The sequence below is a fragment of the Lutjanus erythropterus genome, chromosome 4, assembly GCF_056507025.1.
Source record: "Lutjanus erythropterus isolate fLutEry1 chromosome 4, fLutEry1.hap2, whole genome shotgun sequence".
Taxonomy (NCBI): Eukaryota; Metazoa; Chordata; class Actinopteri; order Lutjaniformes; family Lutjanidae; genus Lutjanus; species Lutjanus erythropterus.
In genome coordinates this window covers 25,326,216-25,344,914 of record NC_139320.1, presented here as the reverse complement: position 1 = coordinate 25,344,914, position 18,699 = coordinate 25,326,216, and the positions used below count along the sequence as shown (strand labels likewise).

Here is an 18,699-nt window from a genome sequence, read left to right as displayed (position 1 = left end):
CAGCTACTGTACAGCAACCTAAAACTGTGGTATCAGAAAGCATTACAATACATCAGAGGCAACCAAACTGTACTTAAAACAAACAACAGAAAATCCTCATGGGACCCACACACGAGCTACTGTCTCCATTTCAGTGTCTGCTTCATATCCGTGCTTAACGGCTTACTCTCCGATGAAATGTGTAGGGCAAATGTGTCACATCGACTCTCACACTGCTCCGTGACTGTCTGCAGAAGGTTTGTTTTTATTTCATAGCTCATAAAAGTTAGGGGAGGATGACTTTCCAGCTTGCTGCAGGTGCCAGTGCTGCACCAGATAAAGATTTAGCTCTGCAATGAGATTGTTACCCCCTGCCACACACACACACACACACACTCACGCTCACAAACACAGACACACAAACACACAAACAGAGTACACCTCCCTTCAAAACAATCTGCAGACAGAAGTGACTGAAGCACACGGCTATTGCACTCCCTCTTTTAATAAAGGTCATATCACACCGTCAGCATGAAATGGGACGTTTTATTCCATCATGATGATGAGGGCAATAATGTTTATTATGCATTTAACACATTAATTAGGTTGTGGGGGCTTTGCTTACACCTACTTTAATGAGTTAGGCTAATTCATTGTGGTTGCTGCTGCTGTCATTGTGGTTATTGGTGAGAGTGTTGCTGATATTTTTATTTGGCGCCTCCGGCTGTCATTAGCCATTACACAACTCAAGACAAAGACGTGCAGATGTCCGACGCTCACACAGTCTTTTTCACGTGAGGAAAACGCACCCATGTTATTGCACTCAGAAGCTCCACCAGCAGCGCTTATTAATATCCGTGTGCTCCACATGTCAGCATTTCACAGCTGGATTTTACAGTTAATAAATTGACACCATTGTACATTCAAATCAGCCGCATCTCACTCTCAAAGGCCTCAGTTGATCATTCACACATGAAAGCTGAACTTAGTGAGGAGTTAATGGGAAAATGTAATCGCTTCCAAAGATGAAGGCCACTTTCAGTATGCATAGTTAAATCAGTGGAAATATTATTTATCACCTGGAGACTTCTTTATGGTCTGAAGGTGGAAAGACCATAGTTGTGAGAATATTCTTGATTTGTTTGAAGTAGGTGGACAGTCTTACATGACAGGTACTATACCCTTTATATAGACTAACAGTATATTTAGCTTGTGGTTTTTCTGCTGTCCTGAGATATATATTTAGTCGAACATAAGACTTGTACTTTGAGGAATTCTATATTTGTTTCTGCAGAGGCTACAGTAAATGTTAGTGTTTTGCCAACTCTTGACTCCTCCTCACTTCCACTCCGACTGACACTAAAACAAATCAATACTGGCCAAAAGCCTAGATGATGATATAGTAGTTTCTATTAATGCACCTTAAACATGGTTGTGCTAACCTAGAAAATGCTCGGGATGGGATATATATTTCAATGAGTGAACAGAACTGCCTCTGCGCAGCCAGTCTCAAGGATCAGGTGCTGGTCGGCCGCAGGAACATCTCAGATAAAACCGTCAACATAAACCATCACACTGAACTGAGTTACTGTGATTTTATTAAGAGCGAACAACGTGTTTCACCCCTTGGCTTCTTCAGATTCGTTCAACAGAATCACGAGCACCCACAGGTGTGCCACATGACTAGTTATCACAGCTACTTCACTTTTCTTTTTCAACATTTTTTTTTAATATTCTTCAAAAACATTTTGTGGTGCAGTTATGCAGTTTATGTTGATGAATTTGTCTGGTATATATATTTGTTGAAATATACTGAAATCAGAATATCCTTGATTGATATGAATTACAATTAGGTAATTCTTAAGGTTGAGGTGATATGGATTGGAAAAAAAAAATCAAATTTCACAATTTTTTTTACCAAATACATCAAAGTCGATACTGCAACAATGTTGTAGGGATGGGATTTGGTGCTTTCACAGAGTAATGTAGATGTAATTACGAATTGGGCAAGGGAAATGTTATATAGAGTCATACTGTCATACATATATTTTACATACCTCTGATTGTATATAGTTTTGCTAGATTATTATTTTTGGTATATATTGTAGTTGAAGCTGCAACTAACGATTGTTTTCATCATCGATTTATTTATTATTCATTGTGAAATAATGGAAGAGTTACTGGGAATGTGTGTTGGCAAGAATCTGGCAATAGAATATGTATCACGCAACACTGTTAGCAAGGTGATATATTGCTATCTTTAATCTAATTTTAGAAAAAATGTCATATCATAGTACAAAGGACAGGCCATCATATGCTAAACTTAAAATATTTACTTTTGTGCAAGCAGAACAGAGAAGATAGATAATAACACTGCTATTTAGCTGTCAGGGGTTTCAACACAAAACAAAATGGATCACTGCCACAAATCTTTGCATGTATCACCAAATCACAATACATGTTTTTGAAAACTGAAGTATCAGAAAACAGAATGTATCAATATTTTCTTATATCCCCTACACTTAACTGTAATGTAGCCTTTAAAACCATTAAAAGACAACACATCTAAGATGATATAGTCTCATATCACAGTATCAATATATTACACTGTCCTGTGTATAAATGACCTGTTTCTGTCAGAGATTTTTACTGAGCTGTCATTGTTGGCAGACTTTAGCTGATAGCACAGACTGATTAAACACCCACTTGTCAAACCTCAGGTGCCTTTTTCCAGAACTCTCCTCTCTGCCTGGATCCAGTGATAGCTTGGATATTGTATGTGAGTGCGAAATTATTAAACAACAACTTTTTTTTTCATTTGAATGATAGTGCAACATGGTGAGCGAGCAAGCTTTTACGACGCCTCTTCAGCCAGCAAATAATGGCAGGACCGGTGTGTACGTATGTGTGTGCTTGTGTGCATTCATATACAAAAAGATTCAGTTGATTTGCAGTGAAGCAGCAGGGCTTTGGGTGTATTAAGCTGGCTGTTTATTGTGGGGACATTGTCAAAACAGAACGGGCACAAAGCCTATAAATATTATTTATTACCCAGTTATAGACTTACACACTGTAACCAGTGAGACAGAGCAATTCAGTTAAATGCTACAGTGATTATAACCTATAGGCATATAGGAACAGAAACACACAAACAGATCCCCAGGACAGAATGTCACTTATATAACCGTGCATGCGCTGAAAACATTCCAATAGATCTGAAACACAATTTACTTTATAATGTAAATATTTGTTGAACAAACAACACGGTTTTGTCCAAGAATGTGTGTTTCGTGAGCCGATGAAGTACACACAGCGCGTGCTACAGTTACAAGAGCTTAGGTGGGAGATGGTAATCTGTAGGCTTTTCTGTGAGGTATGCTTATGTATGCACACTGTGAAGAGAAATTGTCACAATATAATGTATGTGTTGGGAAAACTGTGAAAAAAAGGTGTAGAAAATGTGCAATATCCATCATTTTATTAGACGGATGAACGAAGCAGAGAGGACTAGTCGGGTTCCCAAACTATTTAGAGAGGGCATTCACATTTAAACAAATTCTGAACCTATTTTTTTGATAAGTGTCAAAGGCAAATTTCAATTGGTACACTCTGCACTATTCAATTTGGCCTGGCCATGGTGGCATTCTGATCTGTCTTTGCAAATTAACCTCAGACCAAGACTTTTGATCCACTTGATATTTGGTTTGTGTAAAAAGCAGGAGCAGGAGAAATACAGCGCATTGACATTCCTCCCCCTATCTGGTAATGAAATTGCTTAGCGCTATTGCATCCTTTCAAGCATCACACTGTGCTCGCTCATATGGATTTAATCCTGTTTAGAGAGGCTGTTGCTGAGGGCATTCGGCACAATGCCAGCTTGAAAGTAATCCATTGAGTTTTAAATAAGTTGGCCTCTTTCAAGTATAAATATCTGAATCAGCTAATTGGAAATTAATAATCAAAACTGATCTGAAATCTTGAGCATTTTAAATCTTGACATGTTGATTAGGGCCACATCTAGCGATTATTTTCATTATTAATTAACCCGTGGATTATTTTCTTGATTAGTAGATAAGTTGTTTTGCACAAAAATTGTCAGAAAATGGTGAATAAGATCAGATAATGTCATCAAATGTCTCAAATTGTCTACAACCCAAAGATTTAAGAACTCTGCGAGTTTTTTCTTTTTTTTTTTTTTTTTACTTTTTTGTTGAAACACATATCACCTATGGCCTCGACTCACTTGTAGGCAGTGGAAAAGGAAGGATGAGGTTTGTATTAAAGACCAACGGATCTTGAGAAGATCAACAATGCAGTCAACATCTGCTGAGGTCATGCAGCCATATCAGCTGGACACGGACACCCCAGGAGGAGTGGAGGTGAGAGGATTTAAGCGCCATGCTACAGCTTGGACTTCAAGCTGCTCCTGTGACCGGTCAGAAATAGGAATTGGGGGATGCCCCTATAGCTCAGTTGATAGGGTGTGTGCCCCATGTACTGAGGCTGTTGGTCCACTGCAGCGGCTACTGGCTTGACTTCTGCCTGAAAAAAAAAGAAATGGGAAACGGACAAAATGGGCCAAGAAACAGGAACTCAGAGACTGTTGTGGCACATCCTTCAGAGCCTGCAACAACACGGAGACTCAGCACTTGCCAGACGCCATCATCCTCCGAGCTCCCAGGATGCAACACAAGACTCTGGCAGGACAAGCCAAGGACTCTGTGCTTTTTACATCATTGGTGCTTTGTGCTCGGATTAAGGATTAAGTTGATGGACAAAGAAGATGTCAACCATCACCATCATGTTGCTGCTGCTTACATTCAACCTGACACAAATTTAAAAGATGTACTACAGAATGTTGTATTTTGTGTAGCATGAAGGAACTACAATTTTAATTTAATTTTACAACCCTGTGTTGTGCAGTGATAATAAATGACCTTGATACGTTGATATTCAGTTTACTGTCACAGAAGTGTAAAGAGAATTTGGACATTTTTCTTTTAAAAAATTACTCAAAAGACTAATTAATTATCAAAAAAGTTGGTGATTAATTTGATAGTTGACTAATATAATAACTGACTAATCGTTGCAGAGTACAGTGTCTTTTGTCTTTGTTCAGCATTTGTGTGGATATAATGGATATGACTCTTGTGAAATGAACAACTGAAAAAATAGATTTGTTCCCATTCCATGTCGAAATATAAATCTAAGACTGTTTTCATGTAAATGTACACAGGTCAGGTTTCATGCACCACTAATTCTAAGATATGTACAAGAATACATAAAAGAACAAGAATGATTTTTCTTGCTTTCATTCCATTCTAAATAAATATTAGGCCATAATTTCAAAATCTTACAGTGCTGCATATTTAATTATCCTGTCCATTTAACTGAAAATGAAAAAAGCTAATGGCATTAGAAATCTTCTTTTAAAGCACGGTAATACTGCAGGCTCAATTAGACTGAAAGCACGGGAGATAAGACACAGGAAATGACATTATCACACTGGCAGAGTAGTATAATTCTCCCTGTTGACACAGTAGATAACACGATGACTTCGATATGACTGGAGGATTATAAACGTTACATTTGATGACCGCCAAATGTCCTCTACGCTCCTAATGGAGTGTCTCTTGTAGCAAAATTGCCTTGGTTTTGGTTTATCTTACAGACGTACTCTTACCCTCATGATTTTTCAATGCTTTTAAACCCCATCTCGTGACAGAATGTAATACAGGATTTGAGTGGTCATGATTTATGTGAAGTAATTTTTGCATACATTCAAATTTATAACAAGCAAAAGATTATTTCAAATGTCTGTCTCCATTTTCACATGTACAGTATACACCCTCTTTCATGAAACTGAGTGTTATCTTGCAGTACACGTGATGTGATGTGTCATCAAAGGCCACCAGTCTGCAGATTTTGCTCCAATTAACATTTTCTACTGTAGAGCTGTAATTAATGCCTCATTATTATTTTTTCCAATAGTTTAATGATTTTCTTAGTCTATAATTGTTACCAAGTTACCAAAACCAAAAATAGAATGTGATATGAAACAAGCAAGCATGTAAGATTATCTTTGCATTTGTGAACAAATGTTTGGTATTTTTATTGGTTGAATGACAGTTACCAAAATTGAACAAATCAGTAAATAATTTCAGGACAATTTCACTTCGCTCCATTTACTTTTGCTTTCACTGAACTTTTAGGCAAATCAATGCAATACGTCGCCTTTTCTACATGTGCAAATGATGAGTATGCAACATTGCACCCATCAGTGATCGCACAACATGACTCAAAACATCTGAAATCTCAGTTTGGGTTCACCATAGAGTAAACTATAAATTTTATGATAGGGATGCAGAATATGGATTTTTTGAGTAAGTACCAATACCCAGTTATTACCTGCTTCTCATGCGTGGTACCAGTAAGATAACAGACGGTTTTCCCATTGTCTATGCACTAATCTGATACCACATAATTTAGTAGCCCTGCTACTTTCCAGTAGTGTCCTGTACACCATGTTTTTCCCAGGATGGCAAAATTATGTTGTGTGGCTTTCATCCTCTGCGTGTATTTGTGCTGCATGTTTGCAAATGGTTTAGGCTGACCCAGGCAACAAGGATAGCACATCATAATGCACTTTATGGTTCAGGTATTGGAATCGGTATTGGGAAGGAAAAAATCGGAACATCTCTAATACATATAAATATATATGTATATATATGTATATGTATAATTTTTTTTTTTTTTTTTTTAAAGTTCATATAACCTTTAGTTTATGCACACCTGAGGGTAAGAGAGGCTCAGATGTAGTGAGCAAAGATGGATGATTTAATATTTCATAGCTCTGACTGAATCATATCTAAGTGACATCACTATCACAACAAAAACAAAGAACAGGTCTGACTCTTAAAGTGTTTATTTAAATATTAAATATTTTAATATAATATTTTAATAATTTTTCTAGTAAAGGGAATTTAAAAAATCACAAATGTACTTGGGCTTTTTTCAGTACATTAAATTCAAATCAGATATTATTTCAGACCATCAGAATAATAAATAATATAAATAACCCTTTATTTGTCACAATTTTTATTACGCATCCCTAGTATTTTATGTGGGGAGCAGTTATTGCAGACACAGTATCAGACCACAAATACTTGGAATTGTTACATAGTGAAATCACCATAATCTGAAGAAGATTATGTTTCAAGGGTGAAACGTCTGTATTTGAAGGACCATAAATATCACAGTGTAATTAAAGTGGATTATTACAACAAGCTACAAATTTACATACAAGCTTACAACATCCCACCACAGTACATGTTATAGGAGCAAGAAACATCACGGGCTCAGAGAGATTGCAGTTTCTTTTGAAGTCACTCGTTCTGGTTGGCTGATGGAGCTGACAGGGTTATTTTGGGACAATGAAAATGCACTGTGATTAATGGTTCAAAACAAAAACTCTATCCCAAGACGGCGTGTGTTCAGGGGACTGTAGCTGGGGAGCCGATAGGCCATCTGAGCCGACACCTCTAAATTAGTGCTGGTATCATGGATGTATTATGGAGCTCAGCCCTTAGTTTATCACGTACACTCACCACACAGAATAACACCTTAAATCAACCTAAGAGCCATGTCATTTGTGACAGCGCCTCCCGTAGAGCGGCCCCACTAGTCTGATGTCATCTGATCTCGGTGGATGAAAGCCATCCACAGGAAATTCAGAAGCACCTTAATGGCACCTTTCTGAAACGCTCACTCGCAAAGGATCGAGTGCAGACTGTAATTGGCACAATATATCTCACCTTATCTATTTCTGTCTGGAATGAGAAAGAAGAGGCTCCAGGGGAGACCTTTTACTCTGGTCATGACGCAAGAGAGGTCACCGATATGTGGAGACATACCTCAAACATTTAAATGCATTGCAGGCTGTGGTTGTAAAGCTCCCTCATCTGCTGTGCTGTGTCATATTTCAGCCACGTTTGACAATGCTGGTGCTTCACAGCTCAAATAAAAAAGCTCCATTTTCTTCTATCCAGCAGAACCATTGTTGAGTGCTCTATCTCCTATCTCTGCTGTACTCATTTTGGTTAGCCCGCAGTAACACATTGTTCATTGTCACCAGCTTAAGAGATATTAATGAATATGATTGCTCTATCCACCACTTGTGTTTGGACTCAATGCATCTGTATTTGACTTTGGCTGGATCATTCTCTGCGCTATAATTTCCTGTGTGTCACACACATTTCTGGCACATTTGTAAGGCAGGACCATTGTAATAAAACTGAATGACTGCTAGATTAAAGGTTTTTGTGATATTTTTTTCCCTTCTAATAGTGAATTTGAATTATTCAGAAGGTTACAGTAAGTCAGATTCCATCTTTCAGTCTGACATCTGTCTGTATTTTCCTCTCTCTTTCATTTCAGATTCAGAATGCAGATGATGTGTTGATTACTCCCCTGGAAAAGTTTCGGAAGGAGCAAATCGGTGCTGCGAAGGTAAGAGACCACCTACACACGCAATTAGCAATTGAACAGAGGATGATATCTCGTGTGTTCTGACACCTTCGCTTCCCATCCTCATCCCCTTCATCTCCCCTACAGTATGTAAATCATTAATTAAAAGCAAAAACGTGACACCGCGAAGAGAAACGGCTTAATCAGACTCATATGGAGGAAAAACAGAGTTTGATACTAAAAGATATTAAGACTTGTGAGTTGAAAAGATTATCAGTTTTCTAGGTTGGCTGGTTTAAGTTTAGTTCTTATAGTTTTGTATTTTTCATTTTTATTGTTATTGTATTTTTGTTTTTATTTCAGTTTTGTGTCAGTTAATTCTCAGAGTGGGTTTGCTCATTTTCCTTTAGTTTTTATTAGAGAGACCTAACAATATATAAACTATTGCAATATCAGGATATACAAAATGTCTTGATACCTTACCAGACTGTAACAATGGTTAATTTTCTTTTTCTTATTATTTCTATTATATTTTAGTACTGCTATTGACTGTGGCATTGTTTTTGTTTTGCAGTTGTACGTAAACCAAGCATTCATTGCCAAAAGACAGTTAATTCAATTTTTTTGCACATGCTGAGGTCATGGCTGATTACTTCTGTTTTCTTTAATTAAACAAGGAAAGAAGAAGCACTTTAAGCTTAAAAGGAAGGATACATTTCTTACAAACAAACAATGCTGCATACAACAGTTTTAATATTTAATAAAGGACAATTTTCTTGTCTTTCTTTTATTGTGGTATTATCATGGCTTGAGTTTTTGGTATTTTTTCATCCCAAGTCTTTATGATATTATTGAGGCTGTTCTGGGCAACATTTAGAGTAGGTATTAAAATGAAAACACATCACTTATTCTCAGTAAACATATACTCCAATGCCTCCTCATGCTTGTTGTGTTGACAAATTTGACCAAATTGACAGCAACTAAAACTGAAGACATATATTTTTATTTTATTTATATTTAGGGCTGCAACTAATTATTATAATATTAATATTATATTATTATATTATGTGTCAGTCAATTAGTTATTTGGTCCATAAATGCCAGACAATGGTGAAAAATGTTGATCAGTGTTTCCCAAAGATGACATCCTCAAATGTCATGTTTGTCCTCAGCCCAAAGGCATTCAGTTTAGTGTCACAGAGAAACAAAGAAACCAGAAAATATTAATATGTGAGAAACTGAAATCATAAAATCTGGACATTTTTTCTCAAAAATTGACTCAAAATGATTAATCGATTAGCAAAATAGTAGGTAATTAATTGAATAGTTGATAAGTAATCAATTAATTGTTGCAGCTCTATTTTTCATAGTTTGTTAGTTTTAATTTTTCAAGTCTCGTTTTTTTATTTCAATAAGCTAAAATGTTTTTTCACACCTCATTTTAGTTTTAAGTTAAATTTTAGCTAAAGCTCTAATGTCCCTGCCCTAACCACAAAAAATATCAAAGTAAAAACTAAAACGATTATTCTTCCTTTAAACCTATGAAAATGTAAACACAGGCTTGTGTCATCTCCTTTCACATAGACTCTGACCTGGTGGCAGGCATTAAGAATAACTGTTTAGAAATAGCCAGTCTTCTCATGGATGGTCTTGTTTGCTTATGCAGGTCATACAGAGGCATTGGTATTAAAGTGAGACCATATATAAACTCCTGGCAGTAGCTTTAATGATAAACTTGAAAGCAGCATATTGAGCTTAACAATTATCTGCCTTTGGCAGACACATTATTTGCAAATAGAGCTATAGGTGTTGTTTTGCTAAATTATTCAATGCAAATTATGTTTTAAAAATTACACATTACATTTTGAAAATGCAGAGTGATGAAAATGATCAAGCTGCAAGGATTTCTTTTAATGCACTTACAAGCTGATTACTCTAAACTAAGGCTATCTAATATATCGCATTCCCCATTTTTGTAATCAGATTACTGTAATCCTGTTACATGTAATGCATTCTTCCCTAACCTTGTGGATATAGAGGATTGATATCAGTGGGGGTTCAGCAGAATTTTGCTCAAAGGCATCCTGGTTCCACAGTGGATATGTTGTTGAAGCCAGAGTTGACTGCAAAGAACAGTGTGGGCTTGTTGCTACAAGCCATGCTTTCATTCCTGGCCAACGCAAAGGCATAAAATGAAAGCACGGCAGCTTGTTTGTGGTCATTCCCTGAGATCACACATGAACAGGCTGGTAGAGCTCGAGCCTTTCCACAGATCTCCCACTGAGTTTCTGAGTCCACTTTGACTCCACACTCGACTCAGTGAATCATTTGCACATCTTTACATAGCCCTGACTCCCTGTGAGGGACAGTCCAGCCTGAAAGTCAAACTCTCACCCATCTTGATTTATTTTACATGACTTGAAAGCCACTGGTCTGCAAAAGTAGTCATTTTACTGTATTTCCTTTGTGTCCTCACAATCCAGCCTTCAATATAAAGGAACTATTTCTCCTCTCAGTGCTGAGGTGTGAACATCAATCACTCTCCTTTTTTACTGGCCAGACTAATAACCATTGTCGCTTCATGTCTCAACCATCACATGTATCTACCGTAATGAAATGGCACATTTTGCTGCCCTCTCTCTCTCTCTCACTCTCGCCATCATAGCGCTCAGTGTTATTGCCTCGACTCTCTATGTTTATAAAATGGTTTCTTAAAAGCCACAGGCCCTGTCACTCCCACTACCTCTACTTTCCTCCGACCACTTCCTCCTAATGGCTCTCTCCTCCTACGGCCCATCCCCCACCAAACATTAGCCCAACTAGAGTGAGATAAAAGGCAGACATCACGAGTGGCTGAGCAACTTTCCACTGTTCCGAGAATCTGGAGAGATCTGCAGGCTGTCTGACCCTTCCAGTTACTGCGCTTCATGTCTGAGAGCGTCAGATGGACAAACGGGGAGCTCTTGCCTTATTTGGGCATACTGTGAGTAATCCTGCCGAGGTTACGTACCAGTGTATCAGCTTCTTAGGCACAAGCACAACACTTTCATGGCCATAACACACCAGCAGATTGAGTGTAGCACTACAGGACATATTAGGCACAGTCTGCTTCACACAAGGCTGGACCAAATGTTTTGGAATAACACCCTCAAACTTTGCACAGCATACAGTTCAAACAATCATGTATTTTCACTTGAACATGGAAACACCATGTGTGCTGCCTGCCAAACTGAGATGCAGAACTGAAATTATCGCTACACTTTTTTTTCAGTTTCAGATACATTTTCGTGAGCTGAAAGTTGTGAACTTCCCAAGCAAAGAACAATACTTTAAGAACTGAAATAAGGAATGAAAATCTGTCCTGGTTTCAGTGTTTATCTACCGTTTCCTGTCACTGCGTCAACACAGTCAGCTCCTCTGTTCAGCCACTAAAATGACCCTTCACTAAGCCCCTCCTCTGAGCAGCAACTGTCCAATCATAGATTAGTAACCATAACTAGGCACTGCAGGCTTTTCAATCTTTTCTCTCCATGTTGAGGCTGTGTGCATGGGGCTGTAAGAAGAGCGATACTCTGTGTCTCATTAGTTTGGAGGGCGGTGTCTTTTTTTGTAGTCTTTCAAAAACATAAAACACAAGAGCAAATGTGTGAGGAATTGATTAAATTTTGTCTATAACTGCTTTAATGTAAGCTACAAACATTAGCATGTTGAGCTAACTAATGCTAGCTTATCAGCAGCAGTGACGTTACCTCCAGGAAAAACTTATTTTAGATAGAATTGCATCTGACAAACTCATGGCTTAATTATTTCCAGGGATTAAATTTGGATTTGTTATGTTGGGGGTTGGAGGAGGATGGCGCAGAAGCAATGTGAGCCAATGCCAACACATTTCTCTCTGGTTCTCTCTCTCTAGTCTAAACCAGGTTAGCTTAGCGCTTATCCCACCGCTCTTCCTGGGGCGATCACAGTCTGGCTGGTCTGGTTAGGTGACCGTCCCATTGTCCACTGCACTTGATCTAATCCCTGTGCTTCCCTTTCCCAAGTTAATGAGTGTATCCAGTCAGTGTTTGCTGGGCTAAAGCTTTAGCCTCTGTTATCATTAACGTTATGTCATGTACATAACCATTAAATAACTTTACATTTTTAAGACCCTCTGACAAGGTTCTCATTTTAAAATGTTTCAGATGGAAACATTAAAAGTAGCTGCTGTTGTTTACTTCTCTGCTACTTACTGTTAATTTCAGTGTTGAATCTGCCACTATTATCACTGTAAAGTGCAATAATGGAGATTTGACAGACATAGCAGCAGTAACTAAGGAGGAGCTTAATGAAGGGTCTGTTGCTAACTGACCTTCTACAACTTAGACCACAACCTTGTGCTTAAATGCTCACATAGCCTTGCTGTTTTTTTCCCCACAAACATTGGAGGCAAACTGCCTAAAGCTGGGCCCGCACTTTTTAGTTGTCAGATTTTTTTAAGGCCTTGGAATTTGAAAAGACCCCAGGGACACTTTCACTTTCTCAAGAAAGTACCAGGGGGTGTCCTAACCAACTGGTGGGTGGCATTTCTGCTCTCTGAAATTTTGACAATATTTTATTGCCTTCAAGGATCGTCAACATTAGGGGCACCATAGGGGTCCCCCGCTCGCTGAGTGTGAAGAATCAGTGCAAACAGACCCAGATGGGAGTCAGATGGCCGCTGATAATTTGAGCTGTCCTCATCCTACAAAGGGTGCACAGACATCAGATGATTCTTGGCTAGTTATGGTCTCCAGAGGCAGAAATGGCATTTGCATTTGTAGCACATAGAATATTTACATGAAATTGCCCAATTATTTAAATGTGTTAATTTATTTGTATGCACTTTATCTTGCATGTTTACAGACACCCCATTCAATTTCAGGAATTTCTATTTTGAGTATAAAATGCACAAGATGACCTGTGGTGATATAAGCTGTGGGCTGGCACTGTGTTCTTCAGTTGGCAGTTAACACCCGACCCAGTGAAGCCACAGAAGACCAGCCCACACACTGTTGTTTTTTCATTTATTCTTTCAGGTGGATAAATGTCACATAAGCATTTATACAGTTTGTCAGTAATGTAGGCTTTCTATTTAGTGTACAGTTATGCATTGTAGATGTCTAGTCTGTAGTTTGTTAGCAGTATTTGCACTAGCTTAGTATCCTAAAGTGGGATGAGTTGGCACTAGCTTGCTGTTTGCAAGGGGATATTATCAAATTATTCCTGTTAAAACATATCAATGGTGGTCAGATGGAACATTTGCCTGACTCCACTGATTAATATATGTGTAGGATTTAATGCTATACTCTTTTATTTGTTTTATCTTAAATGTTTGATTCATTTTCTTCTTAAGGTTAACAGAATGTAGATGGTTAGTCCCAGAACCCCAACAGCTGATTAGCAGCCGTGTTGCTCTACAGCAGTGCTGTAGTTGACCGTTGCCAAGGCAATCAGGTAGCTTACAGGTTGTGATACCCGCCTACTAAACAAAGATGATTAAGACAGTTTATATTGTGAATGTAATTGTTGTGTGACTGAAGGTACAAGATGGATATTAGTAGGATTTTATCAATACCATTGTTGATTCTGATACTACTTTAATTTTATGCAAAAATAAGGCAAAGATGTAAAAAGATTTAACGGTCTTCTTAGGTAACCGGTAACTGGGGTAAAACTCTAAAAACTGAGTAGCGAAGAGTTGGAGAGTCTGGTCCACCTCAAAGTTCAGTCCACCTTAGGTGAGCCTGTAGCAAAGTTGTCGCTAACTTAGGGGCTAACCTCCATTTCTTCTTCAGGATTTGTTGCATTTATTGACTAGACTTTACTCACACTGTACTGCTCCATTCACAACTGAGCAAAACCAGGGTGAGTGACTTGTCACTTCAATAGGAATAGCTGGTCTACCTTAAAGATCGGTCCACCTTAGTGTATGTTCACAGCTATAGTATCACTCATGCAGTCTCTCTCTGTCTTTTGACTGTAGACTTGCTAACAGCTATGTTAGAGCAAATTAATGTTACATAAATACTGATAGCAGCACCATTTGTCTTGGAACTTGAATACTGAGATTTTATTGAGATTTTTATATAATACTGTGTACTATATTATATGGCTATTTTTCACCTTGTCATTTGTATTGATCCAACTAAGTTCAGCTGGCAGTTAACACTTAAACCAGTAAAACCACTGAAGACCAGCCGACTCACAAACTCACAAACAAATTATTTCTAAAATATGCCACCTTGAGTCAACTTGCACTCTGGATGTAACACATTCAAGCTCTGAAATCCCAAAATATGCTAAACACGGACTCAGACGCTGTGAAGTAAAGGGATCAATTAAAGTGGTTTGGGGATATGCTGCTACCAGCTGTGGGCGACACTAAAATCTTTTAGTCATACAAACACCACAACATCCCAAGGTTAATGTACTCTATATACTTGTAAAACTGTACTTTACATACTGTAAGTCAGTGGATGTAGAAGTGCCTATTTAATGCACATTACTGAAAACCTTTTTCTTCTATCCATCTCTCTTGAATTGTGTTGCAAAAAACGGCTGGACAAAAGGAACTGTTTAGTTCATTTTCAGTGGAACTGAACTGTGATGATATGATTTTATTGTGTTATTTTTTTAGTGGTATGTTAATATCCACAGGTTTAGTCTTTATAATACCACCAGATGGTGCCAAAGTAAGAAACCTTCACATCTGACACATCGAGTTATCAAAATTGTAGTTGATTATTTTGTCATGTCAATCAACTAACCTAACCCTAATCAGCTAAGCGTTTGAGCTTGAACCACCCATAAATATAATACATAACTATTCTGTATCACAGGCTGTGACAACAGTTGCCTACTGCACTGCACAGCTGAACTATCCCAGCTGTATTGAAATTCAGCAAATGTCCAGCCACTTAAAACACTGGGTGATCAAAGATGGATTTGATGTCCTGGAGATATGCAAATCATGTTGCATAATTATCTTTGCAGATTGTCGGTTAATATATTATTGGTTAATCAAAGAGATACACACTGCAATAAGACAAGAAAACTGCAATAGGCTGTGACAACACTTCACCTAATAACGGTGAGGAAGAGTAAATCAAGATGACGGCACTGCAGATGACACTCAGACTCAAACTTTATGCTTCAGAAACAACAAAATACATGAAGAAGGTGAAGCAAATTAAATATATTTCTTTTCCATTTTTCTCATGTCTGTTCCATGACTTTCCATTGTGCCCTACCCAGTAAAGCAGAAACACCATTAAAACAGTCTTTCAGAAAGTAATTACTTTTTCTCCTGATCACCAGAGTTTCATGAGTCCTTGAGAGGTCGGTCTGTACCTGTTTGAAGGCAGCAGTCATCCACTGTGAATATATCAGCTGCCAAAAGCAATATGTATTAAATTACTTTACATATAAACAGCAACATCACACATAATTGAATTTAAGGTACAGGACCAGGAAGAATTAGTAGTCAGCACTAGTATGCATTATTTTTTATCCTGTGTTAGTTTGAAAAAGTTAAGGCACAGTGAAATGAAAAACAAATGAAAATGTTAGCTCCAATTACTGTTGCATCTTCCCACAAAATCTTCAAAACAGATGATGGGTTCTCATGGACAACTAATATCACTTTTATGTTGTGGATTTCTGTCTTTTTTGTTGTGGACTTCAGTGTGTTTTGAAGGACTGTTTTATTCTAACAGCCTTTTGTCTGACTGCCAATATCTGCTATACAATACAGTGAAACAATGACTACATGGAGGCATTTAGAAGAATAAACTGACGTAATGGCACGTAATTTTATTGTTTTTTTCCTTCAAGTGTATTCACTCCAATATGGAGCCGGAACTGACACAGGACTGAGTTTAAATTGCAGGTCGTTCCCTTTCTGTGGTGAAGCTTTCCTGTCACTCTTCACAGTCTCTAGGTTTAATAAAGCACAACTGTTGTAGAAGTGAAAATAAACACTAGACTGATTAGAGTGCACACTGAAATGAAATCTGTAACAAAACAAAACAAACTTTCAACTGAACCTTATTATAAATGTCTGGATTTATTAAAAATAGCTTCAGTGCTGACATAAAATAGCTTCCTGTTACCTCGAACATAATTAGGGGAGACTGAGGGAGCTCTTTATTCATGGATTTAGCCAAGGGAAACACTGACCAGTGGTTAGTCCAAAAAAAAACATCTTCAGATATATTAATGAGCTCCAAACTTACCAACAGTGTTGTAGGGAAGACCACCTAAAACCAAGACTGAGTCATGAGAGATCAAGAATGTATTGAGACTGAGACAAGACCAAGACTTTGACCCAAGTGCGGGAGCAGAACCACTCCCGTGTCTTGCATTTATGTCCAAATCTGATTTAGAAAGGAACTCATTTTATTACAGCAATACCTACTGAAAAAAATAACTTTTCGAGTACTTTTATGTTATCAAAAAATGAAAATCAGTTTGCGGTTCCCTGCACATGTTGGTTTTTTATTGTCGTGACTATCTAACTTTCTCTGCTTTGAGAGTTACGCGGTGAAAAAGTGTCACCACAGCCACACTAGTCTGGATGGTGTTGGAGTGTTGACTCAGACAGATTTGATCATGGGAAATTTGTTCAGTACAACTACCTCAAGACCTGCCTTGAGACTTTCCACGATTTCAGTGTCCGCCAAGACCATAGTCTATTTGTCCTTGTCTCAAATATAAAAAGTCATGCCCAGGCCCCTCCTGGGATATGAGGAGTGATGGGCATCTGGTGATGGTGAAAATGCAGTATAATTGTTACAATAACAGCAACTAAATAATGGAGTACTTGAATTACAAAATAAACACCTCATGTTGCTTGTTACAAGGAAAAAGTTGGTTGACTTTGACACGTTACTTTGTGATGCATTGCCCCAAACACTGGTTGGAGCTATATATACATACGGCTTTCTGTGGCTTGTCTTATCATTGTGTCTCACAGGCAAGAATATAAATGAGCTAGCTAGCTTTGCCGCCATCACTTGTTCTTCATGCTTGCCAATACAAGTTTGACGTGGTGCCAGCCGTTTCAATAAGCTTGCAGAATTTACATACTGTTGTTTGTTTTCTTTTTCAAATTAGAAATGACTCAAGTTATTGGTTGCATTTAAACAGGAAGTTTTACATCCAATCACAATAATGATGTTAATAAATAAATCAGACAATGCACAGGCAATTTAATGATACCCCCACAGGTTAACACTGACTGGTGTTGAAATAAAATCCAAAGTCCTCTTTGCCCGAGACGGAGACAAGACAGAGCAAAAATTATGTCAATTCTGAGACCAAAACCTTCAAAACATGGTCATCAGTCCAATCTCAAGTACTACAACACTACTTCCCAACGATTCAAGTTGTTTTCTCCCACTCATTATCTCTCCGGTTAGGTGGTGACAGCAAGGTTAGGTTCATCTTGAAAGGCAGAAGGCCTAAGGCATCCCTATAGGATACAGTATATATCTATATTCATACAGAGCTTGTCAAAAGTCTTTTACAATATAATAATAAAGAAGTCTTTGAAGGTTGATCTTATGAAGATACCAGCTTGTTTTACCCTGCAGCTTTGCTCATACCTTGAGAGTTACTCTCAGATAAGATACAAAGGACATATGGAATAAGCGTGAACAGCAGCTTTTGTACATTTATTTTTATTACTTCAGATGTATTACATCATGTGTCAGAGAGCAGAGGCATTGATAAACTAATAAAAGTTTGCTTTGCAGTTTTTCTCTCACACACAAAAAATGAAGTCTGGGTATTTGTTTTTCAACTCTTCAGAAGCAGATGTGTGTAATTATTTCGTGTTAATTGGCCAACTTCTTGCTGTGTGTGATGTCTCCTCAGGAAGGAGGATTTCAGGTAAGGAGGGAGACATTTTTTGGCTTTGCAGCAAAGTAACCGAACTCGAGTTAGAGCCTTGTGTTCTCTCTGCCTCCCCTGTGGCAGCGAGACCTGCTCAAGTGTGGTGGAGCATCAAAATAACCTGGCTATTGCTATTTAATCGCCATTCTGGACCCCTGCTCCAATTAGCTTTCTCTAATAAGCTCATAGAGATAGGTTGCAGAGTTTCATGTCACTGCTCAGAGAATCCATTTAAAATGAACGTGTGGTGAAATATGCGGCACACGATTCCTGCTAGCCATTGATGTGTGCATTATTCCAGGGTGATGGACAGACGTGAGGACTTGTACATAGTGTGTG

General features: G+C 38.0%; 1 protein-coding gene across 2 annotated transcripts in view; it reads left to right on the top strand.

Annotated features, from left to right (window-relative positions):
• The window catches only part of arhgap42b (Rho GTPase activating protein 42b), a 91,394-nt gene that overhangs the window by 47,091 nt on the left and 25,604 nt on the right, over positions 1 to 18,699 (top strand). For both annotated transcript variants that reach the window (XM_084717427.1, XM_084717426.1), the window contains exon 4: positions 8,416 to 8,487. In XM_084717427.1, coding sequence (XP_084573553.1) covers positions 8,416 to 8,487 — 72 coding nt within the window. The remainder of the gene's footprint in view (positions 1 to 8,415; positions 8,488 to 18,699) is intronic.